We start from the raw sequence: 22,324 nt of genomic DNA on the forward strand, positions 1-22,324 counted from the left end.
GGAACATTGTAAAGTGAATGTAAAATTTTCAAAGCAATCCAATAAAATCCGATTAATCCACATATCAGTCATTTAATTGTATCACGGCTGACAGATTTTTCGGGACGGGAATTTCACTTAATGATACAAGACTTTATACTGAAAATATACTGTTTTTTACCAAAATATTTACGATTCCTAAAGCTAAAAACAGTGCGCGAGGTGAACGTGGGAAAGTATGTATTATAAATAATGATTACGTCACACTATGTGTAATTTTAACATACCGTTTCACAAATAAATGAACAAATTATTGTTGTTTGCAAATTAACGTTGATAAGATACCCAACTGATGTTATGAGCTTTGAATATCCAAATTTGTAACAAATGTGTATACAAAATGCTTTAAAGTTTTTTTTATAATATAGGAGTAGCAGACGAGCTTGCAGTCCACCTAATAAAAGTGGCTACTGCCGCCCATGGACATCTGTAATCAACCCCAGATAGGATTAAATATTCCTACCTGAGGTCGGCCACAGATGCGCCGCTACCCCTGAGTACTAAGCTGGAACGCCTCGGAAAAGTCTGTCTCCCTTGCCACACCCTCAAAACGGAACACAGCAGCGCCTAACACTGCTGTTATTAGCTAGAAATAGGTGTGGCGGTGGTGCCGCCGGAGTGGAACCACAAAGGGTTCTATCACCTTTATAGTATTGAATCTATTTGTCGTATCTCGATTTTTGCCGCGATTTGTAATATTACAAGATTTGATCTGAAGTAATCAATTAATCAATTATTTTTAAGAGATAAAATATATGGTGGAGACATTCCCTGACTATGAATGGTAATGTTTTTTCAGTGAAAGTATTTTTTTGCACTGCATACAGTACAAAATGCTTGATCTATTGTTATGGGTTTTTTGTTGATGTATTTTTACTACTATTCTCTGTCGTAAACAAATTAGTATCAATATAATAAAATAACAAACGCTGTTACATTGCCTTTTTACAAATAACCCTATAAATTTATAACTATACTGAAAATAAACTGAATTTCCCAAGTAATGGAAAGTCAAACTTTCAACGCGTTTATCTTTCTATTAGCTGGTTGTCTCAGTGTGTTCGTTTAGCAAACATTTGTCGAACGTGATCCAACTCAAAGGGATGGATTTAGGAAAGTTACCTACCGAATTTGCTCCCACATACGCTCGTTATTATTAAGACTTACTCGTCGGTCCGCTTTTCATCATCATCAACCTATTACTGTCCCACTGCTGGGCACTGGTCTCCTTTCATAATGAAAAGGATTAGGCCATGGTCCACCGAGCGAGCTACGTGCGTATTGGTAGACATTATTATTAAGACTTACTCGTAGGTCCGCTTTAAATTCATCATCATCATCCACCCATTACTGTCCCATTGCTGGGCACGGGTCTCCTCTTATAATGAGAAGGATTAGGAGTCCACCGCGCTTGGAAATTGTCTATTAGTAGACTTCACATACTTTTGAAAACTTTTTTTTTTATTTCTCAGGTATACAGGTTTCCTCACTATGTTTTCCTTCATCGTTTAAACAAATGATAATTAATATCTAATACGCACACTTTGAAAAATCAGAGGCGCACCTACCATTTGAACCTTGACCCCTCGATCAAGAGGCAGAGTTTTTTTTTCAAATAAAATAAAATCAGTTTATTTGTGAATAAGGTAATTGTTAGTTGTTACACATTTTTGTTACATAGTCGCTTATTCTGCCACTAAGTGGCTTACAAATATACATGTCATCTAAAAACTATTATTATAATTTTAATTCTAACAATTCAATATGACCTGATAACAAATTGGATTACTTATTTTTATTGCTCAAAAGGGATTTTAAACTATAGTAGCATTTATTAGTTAGATATGTTTTTAGTTTATTTTTAAACGCATGGATATCCTTGCAATTTCGAATATCATCTGGTATATATATTTGGTGCTCTTCCATAAAAGCTTTGACTGAAGTTTCTTAACAACAAGGCTATCACTGTTTTAAATTACGTGTGTTGAAAGCCTTAGCTTTTACGATTGTACCGTCTCGATATAAAAAGGTAATGTAACAACGTATCGTCCCATTCCTCCCACTTGGAAAGTAATCATCGTAGTAGGCGTTCTTTAACTGGAGATGCGTGCTGGAAAGGGATTGCGTATTGTGGATAGAAACAGGCTTTAAGTTTTATAGGACGTAAAAGTTACTTTGCCGTTTTAAAATTAAGTTTGATCGTTGTCGAGTAAAAATCTTTTAGATAGTTTAAAGAGGAACTCTTGAAATGTATTTCGATTAAGATTTAAATAGATATAGATTAGAATAGAAGATACTTACATTTAGTATCAAATTATTTGAAAATGTATTGCGAAGACTGAAATGGCTTTTCCTTCCCAAATAAACAGCTTATTATGAGTTATTTTCTGCTTTAAGATTAATTAAGATAGAGATAAACTATGGTCATTAGAGGATTTCAAAGGTCTCCAAAATATTATAGAGAACAAACCAGCTTGTCAAAAATATTGTCACGATACCAATTTTTATTAGACCTTAATAGTGATTACGAAATCATTTCACTAAATAATATAAAATACAATACAATTTAACATACAATTAAATACTATTTAAACTAAATGTAAACGAAATCATATATTCTATAATCATACATCTACAATGCGAACATTCTTATATCTACAATGCGAATACATATTACAAAACACCGTCAAATAAAGAAAACAATAAAGCTGAGTGACTCTCGTCTTCTACACAGCGGCATTTATCAAAGGATTGTCGGAAGACCGACGAGAGGCTGCAACGTGCCTTGTTCATTGTACTAACGATAGCAATGTACATCAGTCTAGTATACTACGCTTTAATTAGCTACGTGTGCAAATTCCATAGTTTTTGTTTTTATATTGTAAGAATATCGCACGAGCAGTTTACGCGATGGTAAATGAAAACACCCACATATCTCCGCAGTTGTTTAAATAACATATTATAGATACAATTAATTCCAGATATGATTAGAGTCCTATCTGAATTCACAGATGCGCTGCTACCCGAAATACTAGCATGCCACATATATGTATTTCTGCTGTATCCTTTTAAAACCGATTCGGTAACGATTAACTGGATAGAGAAAGGGAAAGATAGAGGAAAATGGGGACGTCTGGAGGAGTCCTATACCCGCAAAGGGTCTTTAACTTAATTATTTTATTTCTCATTTTTTATTACAAAATTTTTGTTTTATGTATCTAGGTTAAGATTTCCGGGACTAGAATAGGGCTACGGTATCCCCTGCCTATCGTAAGAGGCGACTAAAAGGGGGCTTCCGGGGTTGCCGGCGGCAAGAGTGGAAGCTCGAACCGTCCGGAGAGCAACCCCGGGAAGAACGGCGGCATGTGTGGTCGCATGCCGTCGTAAACACCAGGTGTGCGGGAGGAGCGCAAAGTGCTCCCCCCAGGGCAGAGCCCGACCGGGGCATCGCGCTCGGAGGACTCCGGTTGTGTTCCATTGGAGATCCCGGAGTTCTCCACTAAGCGCTGAGGACGGCCACCGGGGGGGTTTTAGTGCGGTAAAAATTCCACATAACCCGGCGTCGCTCCCACGTCGTCGGGTACCTTTTGAAGGTTTCCCCCTCGAAAACAAAAAAAAAAAGGTTAGCTTAAGATAAATAAAGGCTTATTATTATTAATATTATTATCAGTAACGATTAACACGACTACTATATGGTACAAATAAGTGTGACGGTTGTCTCTCCGAAGTCGGAGTCGGCAATGGTGCCGGAAATGTAATAAGGAAATTAATATGTCTGAGAGATTTTCAACAGATTTTCTAAGCCTTATGAATCTACCATTGTATTAAGTACTCTTGGTAGACTATAGAATAAAATCTTTGCATATCAAGAGAATATCAGGCAGTGATAGCCTAGTGGTTAAGAATCTCGGCCTCTCGTCCGAGGTTCAAAGCCCAGGTACGCACCCCTGATTTTTCTAAGTTATGTGTGTGCGTATTAGAAATTAATTATCACTTGCTAAAAAGGGTGAAGGAAAATCATCGCGAGGAAACCTGCACACCTGAGAGATTTATAAAAAAATCTCAAAGGTATATGAAGTTTACCAATACGCACTTGGCCAGCGCGGTGGACTATGGCCTAATCCTTCTCATTATGAGAGGAGACCCATGCCCAGCAGTGGGACAGTAATGGGTTGATGATGATATCAAGAGAATAGCGGTGCTCTACAGTAGTATATTTATATAATGATGAGGGTAACCGAAATATAGCGTTACAAATGATACTAAATGGCAGGAAAAGAAATACATTACAACCATTACAACATTTACCCTATATTTTAATGACGCTTTCTGACCTTAATAATCAATTTATCATCATGTTACAACCATAACATTATAATACTTTGCTTCCGAAAATTAGTTTCAAATTTGTATTTTATTTTTACAAACAAACAAACTTTAAAAGCGACGGGAAATAAAGAAAAAGAAAGAGTTGAGTGGCAATCCTCTTGTCTTGCACAACGCGGCATTTATCAAAGGATTGTCTGAAGGCCGCCGAGCGACGTCTTGTTAATATTCACACTGACGACACTAGATATCTTGCAAGTCTGGAGTACAAACGTTACAAAGGATTTGAGTAAGCTTATGTATGAACATATAGGAGAACTACTTCTTTGATACGAGTACCAATGGGTTTGGATTATATGTTCGATGCAGACATCTATTTCATATCGATACTAGCTGACCCGGCAAACGTTGTGTTGCCATATAAATAAAAAAATGTTAAGGGTGAACAACCATTATCACTTAGGGGTATGAAAAATAGGTAGTAACTGATTCTCAGACCTACTGAATATGCATATAAAATTTGGTGAAAATCGGTAAAGCCGTTTCGGAGGAGTAGGGTTACTAATTTTGTGACACGAGAATTTTATATATAAGATTTAATTTTTATATTGATTTGTCAAATTGTGGAAGGGAGGGTTGGATACCATTATAATAGGCATGCATTAGATTGACAAAGTAACTTAAAGATTAACCGTCGTAGAGTCTTACCGTCGTAGAGAACTTACCCTGATGATGCTCCGTCTTGGAGCGAAACACGTATTGGTGGTGGTATGTATGGTGGTGTACATTTTTATTTTTTTGCATCTTTACTGCATGGTTTAAAATATATACCATCATATATATTTATAGCTGATTGTTGCGAAGTAGTTTTAATCTTAATGCATCTGTAACTCACCTCAGGTATTACAAATCCTTGACAGTCATCACAAATGGTTTACAGTTGCAATAAACATGCAATTCGATCCTACTAATAGCATCAAATATGGTAATAGTAGAATCGTACAAATTACTTAAATTATCTCAAAACGTTACACTCACCTAATATTATATAACGTGCATAATATCACACCACTGGTGAATGAACATTAACAAAACAATCTAAATCATATACAAAGTAAACCAACAACGCAATGAAAACAAAATGTATTCACCGCCAATAAGTTTAAATCGGCTAACAAATTCACAGTTCGTAATATCCCATTACCCCGTAACCGCCATTCCGGTTCGTTATCCCAATTTGCAATCGTTATCAACGCACTGGGTTTGATTCCGCGTGTAATTAATCTGTGAAACGCTATCTGTTTAGCGGTGTGGCCTGCTCTTAGCGTAGTTAAGGTTGAACTACATAACTTCTTTACGATGTAACTTGTTTTATGGTTGAGGTAGCAATCATGTGCACTCACCATCAGGTAGACAATAAGCTCGAGCTAACCTCTTCAACTCCATATACGTTTAAGTTGATCACAGATGAGTTTCATTCCTGATGACTAAAATTGTCGCTTCATATTTAAGTCAGTCATCCACAGAATCCTCACCCTTCAACTGAAACGCCGGACTTGCTTACCACAAAAATAATCTGACGGTGGAACCTCCCTGGTCAAACTTCACTAATTTTGTACATTGATTGTACCCTTAAAACATGTACAATATAACGTCTATAATAAGATAAAGTAAATTAATCTTCCCAGTGTAAACCAGGCCTTATAAACGTCAACCCACACAATCAGTTCGGCTTATCGTCGCTCGCGTACATGAATATATGGCCTAGAAAAAATCAACCAAACATTAACGCGCGTCCACAAGAACCACTAATTAATCGATTAAGAATTCAGCACTACCTCACCTTCCATTCCAATAAAAATAGAAGTGAACCTCCCCGGAATACTAAGATCGAAATGACCGGCAACGCTCATTAATATTCCTGGAGACGTACATTGGATTACAGTTCGTCCCGGGGCGAAAGACGTGAACTCTTGAAATCATACAGAGATTTTCTTTTGAATTGGATTTTTATGAAATAAAGGAAATGTCTTCTTGCGCGCCGTGCTTGGAATAGCTTAGCGGCCTCTTAAAATCTGTACCTGCATCTCACTTCCACGTAGCCACGTAATATTGAGATTTATCTTATTTTTCTTAAAACGAAATACGATAAATTTGGTACTTAACCCAGGAAAAGTAAATATTTTCGGCATTAAAAGTAATATTCTGACACCCTCTGCATTTTTTATGAAAATCCATTCAAAATTTTGGTTTCTGTGATTATTATTTTCATTTTTTTTAAAGAGTTTTCGTATGAGCAACTAGAGTTTAGAACGATGGTATTGTTAGCAGCATTTTCTAGTCATCTACCGCAGTACCTAAGCAGCACCGCAGTTGCTATACGCATAGCTAAGCGGTGGCTGTAAATTTCTAATTCAATGAGAGGCCTACCTTCATACAGTGAATTTCTTTCCCTGGCTTCATACTTCCTTCTACTCATTCACTAACACGAAAATTAAATTCAGTTTAAATAAGAAATACCATCGTAAATATACTCTAGTACATTATCTACTTTAACCAGGACGAGTTGTTAATACCATGATTAATTTTTCTTAATTGTTTCATCAAAAATTCTTGGAGAGTTTATTATAGAGTACATAATTATTGCCAGCAAAATCAATTAAGCGATCGCAAAGCCTGGAGCTGAGATAAAAGCGGCGGTATTTCCTTTATGTTCGCGGTTAAAAGAATTCAATTACGTAATACTGAAGATTAAAAAGGCCAACAAGACTACAGGGTGAGGTGAAAGTATTTAATTATGGATCATTTACTCTACCGCGCTGACATTTTGAAATAAATTGGTCGAGAATCGTTCATTTTTATATTGATTTAAGATTGTTGTTGATTATTACTGGCAGTTATTGAAAAAATAATTTTCTACGTACATAATGAACATACATCATACAAAATATCTGACTCATCCATCAAATGTCATGTAATTAAAAATCTATTATATGTAAGTTACTCGTATCACAAAAAACTGGATTTATGACTGTTATATTGATAAAATATGTCGCCTGAGAGTCGAAATTATAAGTCCAATTTCAGTTCAAATACCAACATTATACTTTTTAATATGTTTTATTTAGTTTGCAGTTTAATCTATGATTTACTTTCGATATTTTGGTCGTCATAATAAATATTTTTCTTAAAAATATCATCAATGGAGTTATATACGCTTAATTGTACATACATAGCTAATATTCGTTAATTCTCCTAATCCTCTTTGCTATGGCTGATGATATGTTGTATTTCAGCATCAGTCAAGTTTTTCTTTTCGAAAGGAAATTCCGGGTGGGGATACCACTTAGCGGGTGTTCTCAGTCGGTAATTAACATTGAATTTAGACATCTCTTCAACTTCTTCTGGGGTAAGTGAGAAGTCCATTATGTCTATGTTTTGTTTTATACGGTCCTTGTTGGTGGAGCGAGGTATTGCTACTAGCTGACGATCCAACTGAAAGAAAAAAATAGTTCTAATGGTGAAAATATAGTTATGTAGTGTCTTCTATCGCAGTTTTAAAGTATTTAGGCTTATAGTACTTAGTTTAAGTTATCTATAGAACTAATTTTTAGTGCTCTGAGATTAACCATAGTACCAAGAAGCAATTAAAAGATAACTTACTAGATACTTTAAAGGCAGAACAAGTATTGGTCTGGATGCCAACCGATTCTCGACCATTTTAGTGAGGTGAGGTGAGGTCGACGAGGTGACCATTTTAGTCCTCTGAATTGGCAACACGTCTGTGATTGGCTTTAAATTACCCCAGTTCCATATGGAGTTGGTTACAATTGTCCATGGGTGGCAGTGACCGCTAACCATCAGGTAGACTACATGCTCGTTTGTTACTTCAATCCCATAGAAAGGTCACTATGCAATGCAAATTACTACACATTACACGTCTTTGATACAATTATCGTCCTAATTTTTTTACATGAACTATTTGATAAAATGGCGAATTCTGAAGCTTATCGAATTTAACCTTAAAACAAGTGATAAAGAATTTCTTACCAAGTATCTAAGCAGTATTTGCGGCACAGTCTTCTTATATTTATCAGCAATGCGTGTCAACACTGGGTGGTCAGCGCGGGGCGGCGGGGCGTCCTTCTTGCGGCCCAGTATACCTCCAAATGGACTGTACGCCATGACCACTACACCGTGGTCCCTGCACCAATCTATCAACTCGAACTGGGTTATTGTTGGGTTGACCTGAGAAGTGATGAAGAAATATACTAAACGTTTTAATAAGGTTTTGGAGTACCAGGAAAACAGACACTCAATAAATAATTTGATTCAAACACACGGGACAAGCTAAATAAAACCTTTTAAAAATAGATCGTTTTGATGTTATTTTTCAGCCTCTATATCCATAGTATTCCATAGTGACTATTGAGTCGTATACGAGTGATAGAGATTTTTTTGTGATTTTGGAAGGTACCCATAATAAAATTATCGCTTTGATGTTTTATGTGTGTGTGTGTGATGTGTTTTGTGTGTTACACTTTTCAAACTATAATAAAAAACCAACTGCAAAGATAGTGATGACGTTAAGGTTAAAAATAATACCCACCATTTAATGTGATGTAGTAACTTACATGAAGATTTTCAGTGCATTACTCATGTTTAGTAAATGTATCACGCATCATCATTATATTATCACAAAGTACAAACCTCAATTTGTAAAACTGCTGGTTTGAACCTTTTTTTCAGGGGGAAACCTTCAAAAGGCACCCGATCCCGTGGGACACAGGGTTATATGGGACTCTTACCGCACTAAAAACCCCCCCGGTGGTCAACCTCGGCGCTGCGTAGAGGACTCCGGGATCTCCAAAGGAACGCAACCGGAGTCCTCTTAGCGCGTTGCCCCGTCGGGCTCCACCCATCATTATCACCATTTTATTATCACAAAGTACAAACCTCAATTTGTAAAACTGCTGGTTTGATCCTACTGTTATCCCAAAGCCGCTGCATTTGTGTGATATTGAAATTGGAAACTCCTATGGACTTTGCTCGACCAGACTCTTTGGCGTCCTCCATTCCTTTCCACGTTTCGAGGTAATCAGTGTCACTGATACTGCCGTTCTTCTATAAAAGTGCGCAAACAATATCATATGTATTGAGTTATACAAATTTTAAGCCAAATAATATAACGCTACTCATAACTCCCAGCATAGGTTGAATCGAGGGTAATTGTGCACCAAAAGATAGAAATAAAAATATTCCACATACCACCAGTACTTTTTTCATAATATAGGAGTATGCGCCGCTACCCCTGAGGACTAAACTGGAACGCCTCGGAAAAGTATGTGTCCCTTACCACACCCTCCAAACCAGAATACAGCATCGCTTAAGGTATGGTGTACCTTTATGGATTTGTAGCACAAACTCTACATGGTGAGAGGAAAACCAACACCCGCAGAGGGACAGTAATGCATTGATTGAGTGTTTATTAGAAAACCTTTCCCTATCTACCACTACGTTAGCTTTTACGATTGTACCGTCATTCATTGTTAGCTTTTACGAATGTACATCAGTCTTGTATACTACGCTTTAATTAGCTACGTGTGTAAATTCCATAGTTTTTGTTTTTATATTGTAAGAATATCGCACGAGCAGTTTACGGAAACGTAAATGAAAACTGCTACCCACATATTTTTTTATATAATATAGGAGTAGCAGACTAGCATGCAGTCCACTTGATGGTAGGTGCTGCCCATGGACATTTGTAATCAACCCCAGATAGGATTAGATATTCCTACCTGAGGTCGGCCACAGATGCGCCGCTACCCCTGAGGACTAAGCTGAAACGACTCGCAATAGTATGTCTCACTTACCACACGCTTCAAACCAGAACACAGCGGTGCTTAAAACTTCTGTTATGAGGCAGAAATAGGTGTGGCGGTGGTGCCGCCGGAGTCGAACCACAAAGGGTTCTACCACCTTCAAAATATCTATAACATGTATAACATATTATAGAGATACAATTAATTCCTCATAGGATTAGAGTCCTATCTGAGGTCACAGATGCGCTGCTACCCGGAATACTAAGTTAGCATGCCACATATATGTATTTCTGCTGTATCCTTTTAAAACCGATTCAGTAACGATTAACACGACTACTATATGGTACAAATAAGTGTGACGGTTGTCTCTCCGAAGTCGGAGTCGGCAATGGTGCCGGAAATGTTATAAGGAAATTAATATGTCTGAGAGATTTTCAAGAGATTTTCAAAGACTTACAAATCTACCATTGTATTAAGTACCTACTCTTGGTAGACTATAGAATAAAATCTTTGCATATCAAGAGAATATCAGGCAGTGATAGCCCAGTGGTTACGAAACTCGGCCTCTCCATCGAGGGGTTCGAGGTTCAAATCCCAGGTACGCACCTCTGCTTTTTCTAAGTTATGTGCGTATTAGAAATTAATTATCACTTGCTAAAAGGGGGTGAAGGAAAATCATCGTGAGGAAACCTGCATACCTGAGAGATTTATAAAAAAAAATCTCAAAGGTATATGAAATTTACCGATACGCACTTGGCCAGCGCGGTGGATTATGGCATAAGCCTTCTCATTATGAGAGGAGACCCGTGCCCAGCAGTGGGACAGTAATGGGTTGATGATGATATCAAGAGAATAGCGGTGCTCTACAGTAATATAAATTAATATAATGATGAGGGTAACCGAAATATAGCGTTACAAATGATACTAAATGGCAGGAAAAGAAATACATTACAACCATTACAACATTTACCCTATATTTTAATGACGCTTTCTGACCTTAATAATAAATTTATCATCATGTTACAACCATAACATTATAATACTTTGCTCCCTAAAATTAGTTTCAAATTTGTATTTTATTTTTACAAACAAACAAACTTTAAAAGCGACGGGAAATAAAGAAAAAGAAAGAGTTGAGTGGCAATCCTCTTGTCTTGCACAGCGCGGCATTTATCAAAGGATTGTCTGAAGGCCGCCGAGCGACGTCTTGTTAATATTCACACTGACGACACTAGATATCTTGCAAGTCTGGAGTACAAACGTTACAAAGGATTTGAGTAAGCTTATGTATGAACATATAGGAGAACTACTTCTTTGATACCAATGGGTTTGGATTATATGTTCGAAGCAGACATCTATTTCATATCGATACTAGCTGACCCGGCAAAGCTTGTGTTGCCATATAAATAAAAAAATGTTAAGGGTGAACAACCATTATCACTTAGGGGTATGAAAAATAGGTAGTAACTGATTCTCAGACCTACTGAATATGCATATAAAATTTGGTGAAAATCGGTAAAACCGTTTCGGAGGATACGGTTACTAACTTTGTGACACGAGAATTTTATATATAAGATTTAATTTTTATATTGATTTGTCAAATTGTGGAAGGGAGGGTAGGATACCATTATAAAAGGCATGCATTAGATTGACAAAGTAACTTAAAGAATAACCGTCGTAGAGTCTTACCGTTGTAAAGAACTTACCCTGATGATGCTCCGTCTTGGAGCGAAACACGTATTGGTGGTGGTATGTATGTTGGTGTACATTTTTATTTTTTTGCATACGTGGTTTAAAATATATACCATCATATATATTTATAGCTGATTGTTGCGAAGTAGTTTTAACCTTAATGCATCTGTAACTCACCTCAGGTATTACAAATCCTTGACAGTCATCACATATGGTTTACAGTTGCAATAAACATGCAATTCGATGCTACTAATAGCATCAAATATGGTAATAGTAGCATCGTTCAAATAACTTAAATTATCTCAAAACATTACACTCACCTAATATTATATAACGTGCATAATATCACACCACTGGTGAATGAACATTAACAAAACAATCTAAATCATATACAAAGTAAACCAACAACGCAATGAAAACAAAATATATTCACCGCCAATAAGTTTAAATCGGCTAACAAATTCACAGTTCGTAATATCCCATTACCCCGTAACCGCCATTCCGGTTCGTTATCCCAATTTGCAATCGTTATCAACGCACTGGATTTGATTCCGCGTGTAATTAATCTGTGAAACGCTATCTGTTTAGCGGTGTGGCCTGCTCTTAGCGTAGTTAAGGTTGAACTACATAACTTCTTTACGATGTAACTTGTTTTATGGTTGAGGTAGCAATCATGTGCACTCACCATCAGGTAGATAATAAGCTCGAGCTAACCTCTGTAACTCCATATACGTTTAAGTTGATCACAGATGAGTTTCATTCCTGATGACTAAAATTGTCGCTTCATATTTAAGTCAGTCATCCACAGAATCCACACCCTTCAACTGAAACGTCGGACTTGCTTACCACAAAAATAATCTGACGGTGGAACCTCCCTGGTCGAACTTCACTAATTTTGTACCCTTAAAACATGTACAATATAACGTCTATAATAAGATAAAGTAAATTAATCTTCCCAGTGTAAACCAGCCCTTATAAACGTCAACCCACACAATCAGTTCGGCTTACCGTCGCGTACATGAATATATGGCCTAGAAAAAACCAACCAAACATTATCGCGCGTCCACAAGAACCACTAATTAATCGATTAAGAATTCAGCACTACCTCACCTTCCATTCCAATAAAAATAGAAGTGAACCTCCCCGGAATACTAAGATCGAAATGACCGGCAACGCTCATTAATATTCCTGGAGACGTACATTGGATTACAGTTCGTCCCGGGGCGAAAGACGTGAACTCTTGAAATCATACAGAGATTTTCTTTTGAATTGGATTTTTATGAAATAAAGGAAATGTCTTCTTGCGCGCCGTGCCTGGAATAGTTTAGCGGACTCTTAAAATCTGTACCTGCATCTCACTTCCACGTAGCCACGTAAGTAATATTGAGATTTATCTTATTTTTCTTAAAACGAAATACGATAAATTTGGTACTTAACCCAGGAAAAGTAAATATTTTCGGCATTAAAAGTAATATTCTGACACCCTCTGCATTTTTTATGAAAATCCATCCATAGATCGATGATATTGTTAGCAGCATTTTCTAGTCATCTACCGCAGTACCTAAGCAGCACCGCAATTGCTATACGCATAGCTAAGTGGTGCCTGTAAATTTCTAATTCAATGAGAGGCCTACCTTCATACTGTGAATTTCTTTCCCTGGCTTAATACTTCTTTCTACTCATTCACTAACACGAAAATTAAATTCACTTTAAATAAGAAATACCATCGTAAATATACTCTAGTACATTATCTACTTTAACCAGGACGAGCTTTTAATACCATGATTAATTTTTCTTAATTGTTTCATCAAAAATTCTTGGAGAGTTTATTATAGAGTACATAATTATTGCCAGCAAAATCAATTAAGCGATCGCAAAGCCTGGAGCTGAGATAAAAGCGGCGGTATTTCCTTTATGTTCGCGGTTAAAAGAATTCAATTACGTAATACTGAAGATTAAAAAGGCCAACAAGACTACAGGGTGAGGTGAAAGTATTTAATTATGGATCATTTACTCTACCGCGCTGACATTTTGAAATAAATTGGTCGAGAATCGTTCATTTTTATATTGATTTAAGATTGTTGTTGTTTTTTATTTAAAGTTATTAAACAAATATTTTGTAGTTACATAAATGATATACAAGAAGCCCCAATCATTCATCAAATGTCGGTAAACGTAAATGAAAACGTACAAAAAGTTTATATCATGTATAACATGTAATGTAATTAAATCTCTATGACGTGTTACTTACTCGTATCACAAAAAGCTGGATTTATGACTATTATTTTGAAGAAATATCGCCTGGGAGTCAAACAGAAATTTATTGACATGGGAATTGTAGATGGGCTCCTATCATTATTATAAGACCATCATTATACTTTTTAACATGTTTTATTTCATTTAGAGTTGGACTTTAGTTCAACTGATTATCCCAATACAATATTTTTGATCGCCATAATACTTTTCATAATAATATCATTAATGGAGTTATATACGCTTAATTGTACATACATAGCCTATATATTCGTTAATTCTCCTAATCCTCTTTGCTATGGCTGATGATATGTTGTATTTCAGCGTCAGTTAAGTTTTTCTTTTCAAAAGGAAATTCTGGATGGGAGTACCATTTAGCGGGTGTTCTCAGTCGGTAATTAACATTGAATTTAGACATCTCTTCAACTTCTTCTGGGGTAAGTGAGAAGTCCATTATGTCTATGTTTTGTTTTATACGGTCCTTGTTGGTAGAGCGAGGTATTGCTACTAGCTGACGATCCAACTGAAAGAGAAAAATAGTTCTAATGGTGAAAATATAGTTATTTAGTGTCTTCTATCGCAGTTTTAAAGTATTTGGGCTTACAGTACTTAGTTTAAGTTATCTATAAAACTAATTTTTAGTGCTCTTAGATTAACCATAGTACCAAGAAGCAATAAAAAGATAACTTACTACTACTACTACTACTAGATACTTTAAAGGCAGAACAAGTATTGGTCTGGATGCCAACCGATTCTCATACGAGGTGACCATTTTAGTCCTCTGAATTGGCAACACGTCTGTGATTGGCTTTAAATTAGACCCCTGTTCCATATGGAGTTGGTCCATGGGTGGCAGTGACCGCTAACCGTCAGGTAGACTACAAGCTCGTTTGTTACTTCAATCCCATAGAAAGGTCACTATGCAATGCAAATTACTAGACATTACACGTCTTTGATACAATTATCGACATATTTTTTTTACATGAACTTCTTTGATAAAATGATGGCGAATTCTGAGGCTTATCGAATTTATTCGTAAAACAAGTGATAAATAATTTCTTACCAAGTATCTAAGCAGTATTTGCGGCACAGTCTTCTTATATTTATCAGCGATGCGTGTCAACACTGGGTGGTCAGCGCGGGGCGGCGGGGCGTCCTTCTTGCGGCCCAATATGCCTCCAAATGGACTGTACGCCATGACCACTACACCGTGGTCTCTGCACCAATATATCAACTCGAACTGCGTTATTGTTGGGTTGACCTGAGAAGTGATGAAGAAATATACTAAACGTTTTATTTAATAAGGTTTTGGAGTACCAGGAAAACAGACACGCAATAAATAATTTGACCCAAACACACGGGACAAGCTAAATAAAACCTTTTAAAAATAGATCGTTTTGGTGTTATTTTTCCGCCCGGAGATAGTAGCCTCTATATCCATAGTATTCCATAGTGACTATTGAGTCGTATACGAGTGATAGAGATATTTTTTGTGATTTTGGAAGGTACCCATAATAAAATTATCGCTTTGATGTTTTATGTGTGTGTGTGTGTGTGTGTGTGTGTGTGTGTGTGTGATGTGTTTTGTGTGTTACACTTTTAAAACTATAATAAAAAACCAACTGCAAAGATAGAGATGACGTTAAGGTTAAAAATAATACCTACCATTTAATGTGATGTAGTAACTTACATGAAGATTTTCAGTGCATTACTCATGTTTAGTAAATGTATCACGCATCATCATTATATTATCACAAAGTACAAACCTCAATTTGTAAAACTGCTGGTTTGATCCTTTTTTTTAGGGGAAAGGTACCCGATGTCGTGGGAGCGACACAGGGTTATGTGGGACTCTTACCGCACTAAAAACCCCCCCGGTGGCCGACCTCGGCGCTGCGTAGAGGACTCCGGGATCTCCAAAGGAACGCAACCGGAGTCCTCCTAGCGCGTTGCCCCGGCGGGCTCCACCCATCATTATCACCATTATATTATCACAAAGTACAAACCTCAATTTGTAAAACTGCTGGTTTGATCCTACTGTTATCCCAAAGCCGCTGCATTTGTGTGATATTGAAATTGGAAACTCCTATGGACTTTGCACGACCAGACTCTTTGGCGTCCTCCATTCCTTTCCACGTTTCGAGGTAATCAGTGTCACTGATACTGCCGTTCTTCTATAAATATAAGTTATACAAATTTTAAGCCAAATAAGGTATGTTGGTACAATATAAGTACTTTTTTTCTTAATATAGGAGTACGCGCCGCTACCCCTGAGGATGAACGCCTCGGAAAAGTATGTCTCCCTTACTACACCCTACAAACCAGAACACGGCATCGCTTAACGCTGCTGTTATGAGGCAGAAATAGGTGCCGCCAGAGTCGAACCACAAAGGGTTCTACCACCTTCAAGTATGGTATACCTTTTATGGATTTGTAGCACAAACTCTACCTATGGTGCGAGGAAAACCAAGAAGTGGCACAGTAATACGTTGATGGTATGCTAAAGTAAGTACTAAGTAGTACTGTGTATAATAAAAACAAACACTATTGAGTGTTTACGAGTATTTTCTACCTTAAAGGTTTTCTACCATTCCCTACCTACCTTTGTGTTAATATATTATAGTAAAATAGAGTAGGTATTACTGCAGCAGAGATATTATTTAGCAAATTGTTATCACAATTTTCAATTTACTAAATTATATCATCGTGTTCCATTATAAAGTGGATATTGGTTTATTTCACGCTTGTGTCTAAACAAGTGTCGAATTGAACCTAATTAATTTTAGTTACTGAACTAAAATTAATTCCATAAACGCATCAATTTGTTTTAATTATAATACATTGAATAGTTTAATATGACAGCTATAGCGTAATAAAATAGTTTTAGATAAATACACATAGTAATAATATTAATTTGTACGCAGACAAGGTATTTAGGGCTCTTTTCATGTCGCGCGTCTTTACGCCCACGCGCGTGTCCACCTTTTTATTATTATATAAATATATAATATAGAATTAAAAGACGAGCATACAGTCCACCTGATAATAAGTGCAATCACCCCAGATAAGATTAGATACTACCTGAGGTTGGCCACTGATGCGCCGCTGCCCTGAGGACTAAGTTGGAATGCCTCGGAAAAGAATGTCACCCTTACAACACCCTTTAAACCAGAACACAGCAATACTTAACATTGCTGTTATTAGGCAGCAATAAGTGGTATCTGCTCCCATGAATTATCTTTCTACAGTCTCTTCGCGAACATATGCATGTATGTATGACTGGCACGCGTGCAAGTGGGCCGCGCGTCAGGAAAAGTGCCCGGTGTTGTAATTATTTTTGTTACGCTCAATATGTTCAACTCTATGGCCGTTTATTGTAATAGATAACCTCGCAACTTTTACCAATAAACAATTTTACTTACGTAGTACGCCATGGGGTAGTGCACCAGATATAAATCAACATAATCCATCTGCAATTCTTCGAGAGAACTCTTCAACGCCTCCATAACTTGATGTCTCTCGTGGGCGTCGTTCCATAGCTAAATAAACGTCATTTATTGTGCGTGTTTATAGAGAAACGAAATAGCTGTCAATATTTGGGAAGTGGTAGGCGTAAGGGCTAAAAACACATACTCACGATATGGCGTCGTATCATGGCGCGTTGTGACGTCGTGGAAATCGACGGACGTGTGTATCATTTTTAGCCCTTACACAATTACACATGTATATCTATACTAATATTATAAAGATGAAAACTTTCTTTGTTTGATTGATTTTAATGAATAAGTTCAAAAACTACTGGACCGATTTTAAAAATTCTTTCACCATTCGAAAGCTACATTATCCACGAGTAACATAGGCTATATTTTATATGAAATATATTTGATAAATAGATTTTGAGGCGGTACAAAGTTTGCCGGTCAGCTAGTAAGAAAATAAAACAGCAGTATTTAGATACTGGCTTGAAACTCGTACCTAATTGATATAAAAAGTTATCCTAGCACGTGAAACCTTACTACACACCACAATAATCTTGGAATAATAGTAACTCTAGTAGATATTTCTAATTTGAATAACAGCATATGCATTTAATGATTGTATCGACATGGGTGATTCATATAGATTATTACTATCACGCCAACATTCTTTATATTGGCATGCACAATGCACATACTTATAAGTGCACAAATGCTTTACCCGTAACGGACATCTAACAAAGATGTTCTTTCTAAGAATTGTCCGTACGATAAACCGGTATACCAACATTTCACAAGCACACAAGATATTTCCCTAAGATATAGTCATGTGACCGTTATTTAGATTTTTTATGGCCACCCTAGAAGTATCACGTTGTCGGGGGTGTTCCCGGAACCACTCGCAATCTAACGGGGCTGGTGTTAAATTCCCGGAATTTTTCCCATGTGTGCTTAGCAAAGGGATGTCTGTATAATGGAATGGTCATCAGCCGTTTATTATGGTGGCCCTCGTGAAGGAATTCTTTAATTGAGAGCGGTTGGACAAGTGCAAACTTGTGCAAAATGCATCATCACATACGATATCCTTGCTTGCATATCTCAAGACATTCTTATGTTTAACTCTGTATGACTTAAAGATAGAGATTGTGTGTAAAATTTGTAGGTACATTTTGTGTGGTATAAGTTTAAGGCATATTAAATGTATTTTTATAGAAGGGAAAGTGGCATATGTAAGATTTTTTATAAAAAATGCGTAAAGGACTAAACCTGTTTGTTAAGACATAAGAGTCTACCGTTAAATAACAAACTGTTGCGTTACTTACCAACCTACTTTTGTTGCTAAACAACCTATTATTTGGATATTTACTAATGTGTAGTAGTCTCTACCGAACATTTCCCACTAGTCCCGACCATTTGCTAATCGATTCTTAAGTTTTCAGAAAGCTAAAAAAGTTATCAAAGGTATGTGAAGTCTACACGCACTTGTCCCGCGCGGTGGACTATGGCCTAATCCTTTCATTCTGAGAGGTGAACCGTGCCTAGCAGTGGGACAGTAATAGGTTGGACAGTAGTGGGACAGTAAAACCTTACCTTAGTCGTGATGTACACATCCCGTCGCTCGGCGTTGTTGTCTCTCACAAAATCCCGCACACCTAGCCCGACTTCGTCTTCCACACGGTAAAGGGTGGCTGTGTCTATGTGCTTGTAGCCGGCTTCGAGGGCCCATTGTACTGCATGTGCGAGCGAGTGGTTCACTGATAGTACACGCGTACCCTGTGTACACAGGGGGAACTTGAAAAGCGCAGTGATACGAATTTTGACTAACTTAAAGATCGGGGTTTGGAATTAGATTGGTTTAACTTACGGTTTATTAATAACCAATCCTATGGATATTTTGTTTAGGAACTCTTTCATACTAGATAATGTCAAATTGCGATCTTTGGTAAATGAAAATTGGATGGATTGGTTTATTAATAATGGGCGTTAGTAAAGTAAAGTGATATTTTAGAAATTATTTAACTTGAACGGGAATGAAAAATATTGTGAGTCATGGTGGCATGATTAATCTACATAATATTAGTCCAACGATGGAATGGTCTAGAATGTTCTGAATAGTCTGACAGAGTAGGGCTTGAGCCCGTCCGAATCCTTCCGAATTTGAAACAATTAACGTTTTTTCTTTGTTAAAAAAATGTGTAAATATTTTATATTACTGTTAATTAAAAAAAAACTCTTTTAAAACCCCCAATTATTTCGAAACCTACTCTCCCAAAACAAAAGTGAGCAATTAGTATGAACCCGCTATTTCCCCAAACGGAAACCAAACCCCTTAGTCCCGCAAGCCGCAAGCTATTCCTGTTTATTTTAATAATTCTAAAGGAACACACTTATCTCCCTACATAACCTATGTACAACATGCGTCTACGCGCCTTAATAAAAAGGGTGTCTGGTTCCGCCCTTTACAGCACAAAGAAAGACACTACAATAATCATCGGGGAAGCCAGACATAAGGGTTTTTGTTTCAACGCGCACAAATGTAGAAAGAATACGGTAAAGTAATTAGTCTCGAAAACCAAATAAACCTCGGCGAACTTGAAGCAAAAACAACACTTTGAAATTATACAACGAAGTATAATTTAAAGTGAATTAAAATTTCTGAAATTTGTAAAATTCTTGTACTTACTAATGGTAGACATTAATTAAATAAGATAATATATAGACAATTTATTGATCGATAGATAAATACTATATAACTTAATTAAAAAACAAATAATGCTACATATTGTCATCAAATAATGAAGATTAAAAATAACATTGCAGAAATAACAAATAATAAAGCATTCATAGATGAGAGTTGTAATTTTACATTATGATTTAGATAAAGTAACTAAGTAACTATTGTAGATAAAAGTATATTACTTATGGAACACAAATGCTTTCTGATAACACATCAGTCAATAAAATCTAATTTAAGCTATGCCTGCTAAATAATGTTATCTAATTATTAAGAAACTGGCATTGTCTTCGTGTTATTAACTTTGGGTATGGGCTATGTTTAATATAATGATTATAATATACGAGTACTTACATCAGCCAGATGACCTAAACTGGTTCCCAAGGCCACCGCTGGTATCTCATTTCCATCGTTCAAAGTATACGTCAGTGTACTTGCGTTTACCTGTACCTATATAGGATACAACAAAACATTATATTGGTGTGTATTACACAAGAACTGATTTTTAATAGATTTTTTTGTAGCTCGCTTCTTGTTTTTGTTTCGGTTGAATTTTGTCATTAACTTTACAGTACCTTTGAGATCAGACTTAAAATTTTATTAAAAAAAGGGCTTATAGGTCTATGGTGTATTACGAGATCTTTTTTAATCAACACAGATTACACAATTAATATGTTTGCGACTACTAGTTACCGAAATATATCACGATAAGTTTTTTTTTATTTTCGTGCTATGAAGCACGTAAGAATTAGTCGTCAGTTTTTGTTTATTTTATTTCATTTCATTTCGTTTCGTTTCGTTTCGTTTCGTTTCGTTTCGTTTCGTTTCGTTTCATTTCATTTAGGAGATACCAGAAGTGCATTTCGTAGGTGTGTAGGTGTGATTATAAGTACAGACAATTAAATTGTTAGTAATAAATAAAATAATAAATAAACGCTTTCTACACTCACAGCCCCACTAGAATTTCCTGTATCGTGGGTGCCATGGACACACAAAAACGAAGACTCAAACACCCAGACCCAGAAAAGATATCTAAATTCAAATTCAGATATCTGTTTGGCCGGGGATCGAACCCGGAACCCTTTGCCCGTCAGACCGGTGTGTGACCGCTCCGCCATGCGGGTCGTCCAACACACACGTTAGTACATATTTATAGCCATTGAAATGAAAATTAAAATAACGAAGGTTAACGCGGCCATTTACATTTTTATCAGCATCAAATGTCACGGTTACCTACTAATTAAAACATGCATCTAGAAAATTGTTTCATAATAAACCATGTCGCAAACTCTTTGAGCGTAGAAATTAATTAAAATGGATGCGTCGCTAATAGACAGATAGGAAAAATATAATGTATGCGCATTTGTAATTTATAAAGTGAATTGTTCTTACCGAGGTATAAAACACAATGGATAATAGAATGTGTATGAACAGACGAACGTCCATATTGGATGACATTAGGCTGATTACTAACATTAAGCGTAAATAATATGTATTATCTCACTACATTAATCTATGTTTGATGAGGGCAATCTGTTCTTCCATTTTAAATATATTTAAAAAAGCGTTGTTATATAATATGTTTAGTGATCAGTACCCTTAGTAGATACATTTTTACAAAATGACTTTTTTTTGTATTTGTTTACGTATTTGCCCATACATTTCCAATCAGCGCCCCCAGCGGACTGTGTCAGAACTGATTGGAAATGTATGGGAAATACGTAAACAGATACAAAAACAGTCATTTTTGTAAAAGGTAAAAACTCTTACTAAGGGTACAGTTCTTTTATTGTTCTAAACCAACAATAAAACTGAGAGTAATCTAAAAAGTCATCCCCAATCTAGGTGTCCAGGGTTCAAATCGTCCAATTTAAATTTATGTGCAAATTAGAAATTAATTACCACATCCTATAACAATGAAAGAAAACATCGCGAAGAAACAAATACACCTGAGAGTTCTTTTAAAAACTTTCTCAATGGTG

General features: G+C 36.4%; 1 protein-coding gene across 2 annotated transcripts; it reads right to left on the reverse strand.

Moving 5' to 3' along the window:
- Positions 1–7,536: 7,536 nt before the first annotated feature.
- LOC140744016 (aldo-keto reductase AKR2E4-like) lies at positions 7,537–21,807 on the reverse strand. Of its 2 annotated transcripts, none has more exons than XM_073075450.1 (7): positions 21,735–21,807; positions 20,697–20,792; positions 19,199–19,381; positions 17,555–17,671; positions 9,322–9,489; positions 8,416–8,613; positions 7,537–7,860 (listed from the first exon to the last, which is right to left on the reverse strand). In XM_073075450.1, exons 1-7 carry the CDS (start codon positions 21,798–21,800, stop codon positions 7,621–7,623), a joined length of 1,068 nt encoding a protein of 355 aa, XP_072931551.1. In that variant the 5' UTR covers positions 21,801–21,807; the 3' UTR covers positions 7,537–7,620. The 2 variants fall into 2 exon arrangements, with proteins under 2 accessions (XP_072931551.1, XP_072931550.1); XM_073075449.1 differs by lacking the exons at positions 7,537–7,860; positions 8,416–8,613; positions 9,322–9,489 and adding exons at positions 14,274–14,655; positions 15,196–15,393; positions 16,139–16,306.
- Between the last annotated feature and the right edge of the window lie 517 nt (positions 21,808–22,324).

This window comes from Epargyreus clarus, unplaced genomic scaffold, assembly GCF_041222505.1.
Source record: "Epargyreus clarus isolate Ecla_fem2 unplaced genomic scaffold, WU_Ecla_fem_2.2 ptg000008l, whole genome shotgun sequence".
Taxonomy (NCBI): domain Eukaryota; kingdom Metazoa; phylum Arthropoda; class Insecta; order Lepidoptera; family Hesperiidae; genus Epargyreus; species Epargyreus clarus.

Coding starts and splice junctions, on each gene's coding strand:
- LOC140744016 (XM_073075450.1), bottom strand. CDS start 21,800: ATGTCATCCAATATGGACGTTCGTCTGTTCATACACATTCTATTATCC. Junction 19,382..20,696: donor GTTTAGGTCATCTGGCTGAT/GTAAGTACTCGT, acceptor CTGTGTACACAG/GGTACGCGTGTACTATCAGT. Junction 8,614..9,321: donor CAGCAGTTTTACAAATTGAG/GTTTGTACTTTG, acceptor ATCACTTCTCAG/GTCAACCCAACAATAACCCA.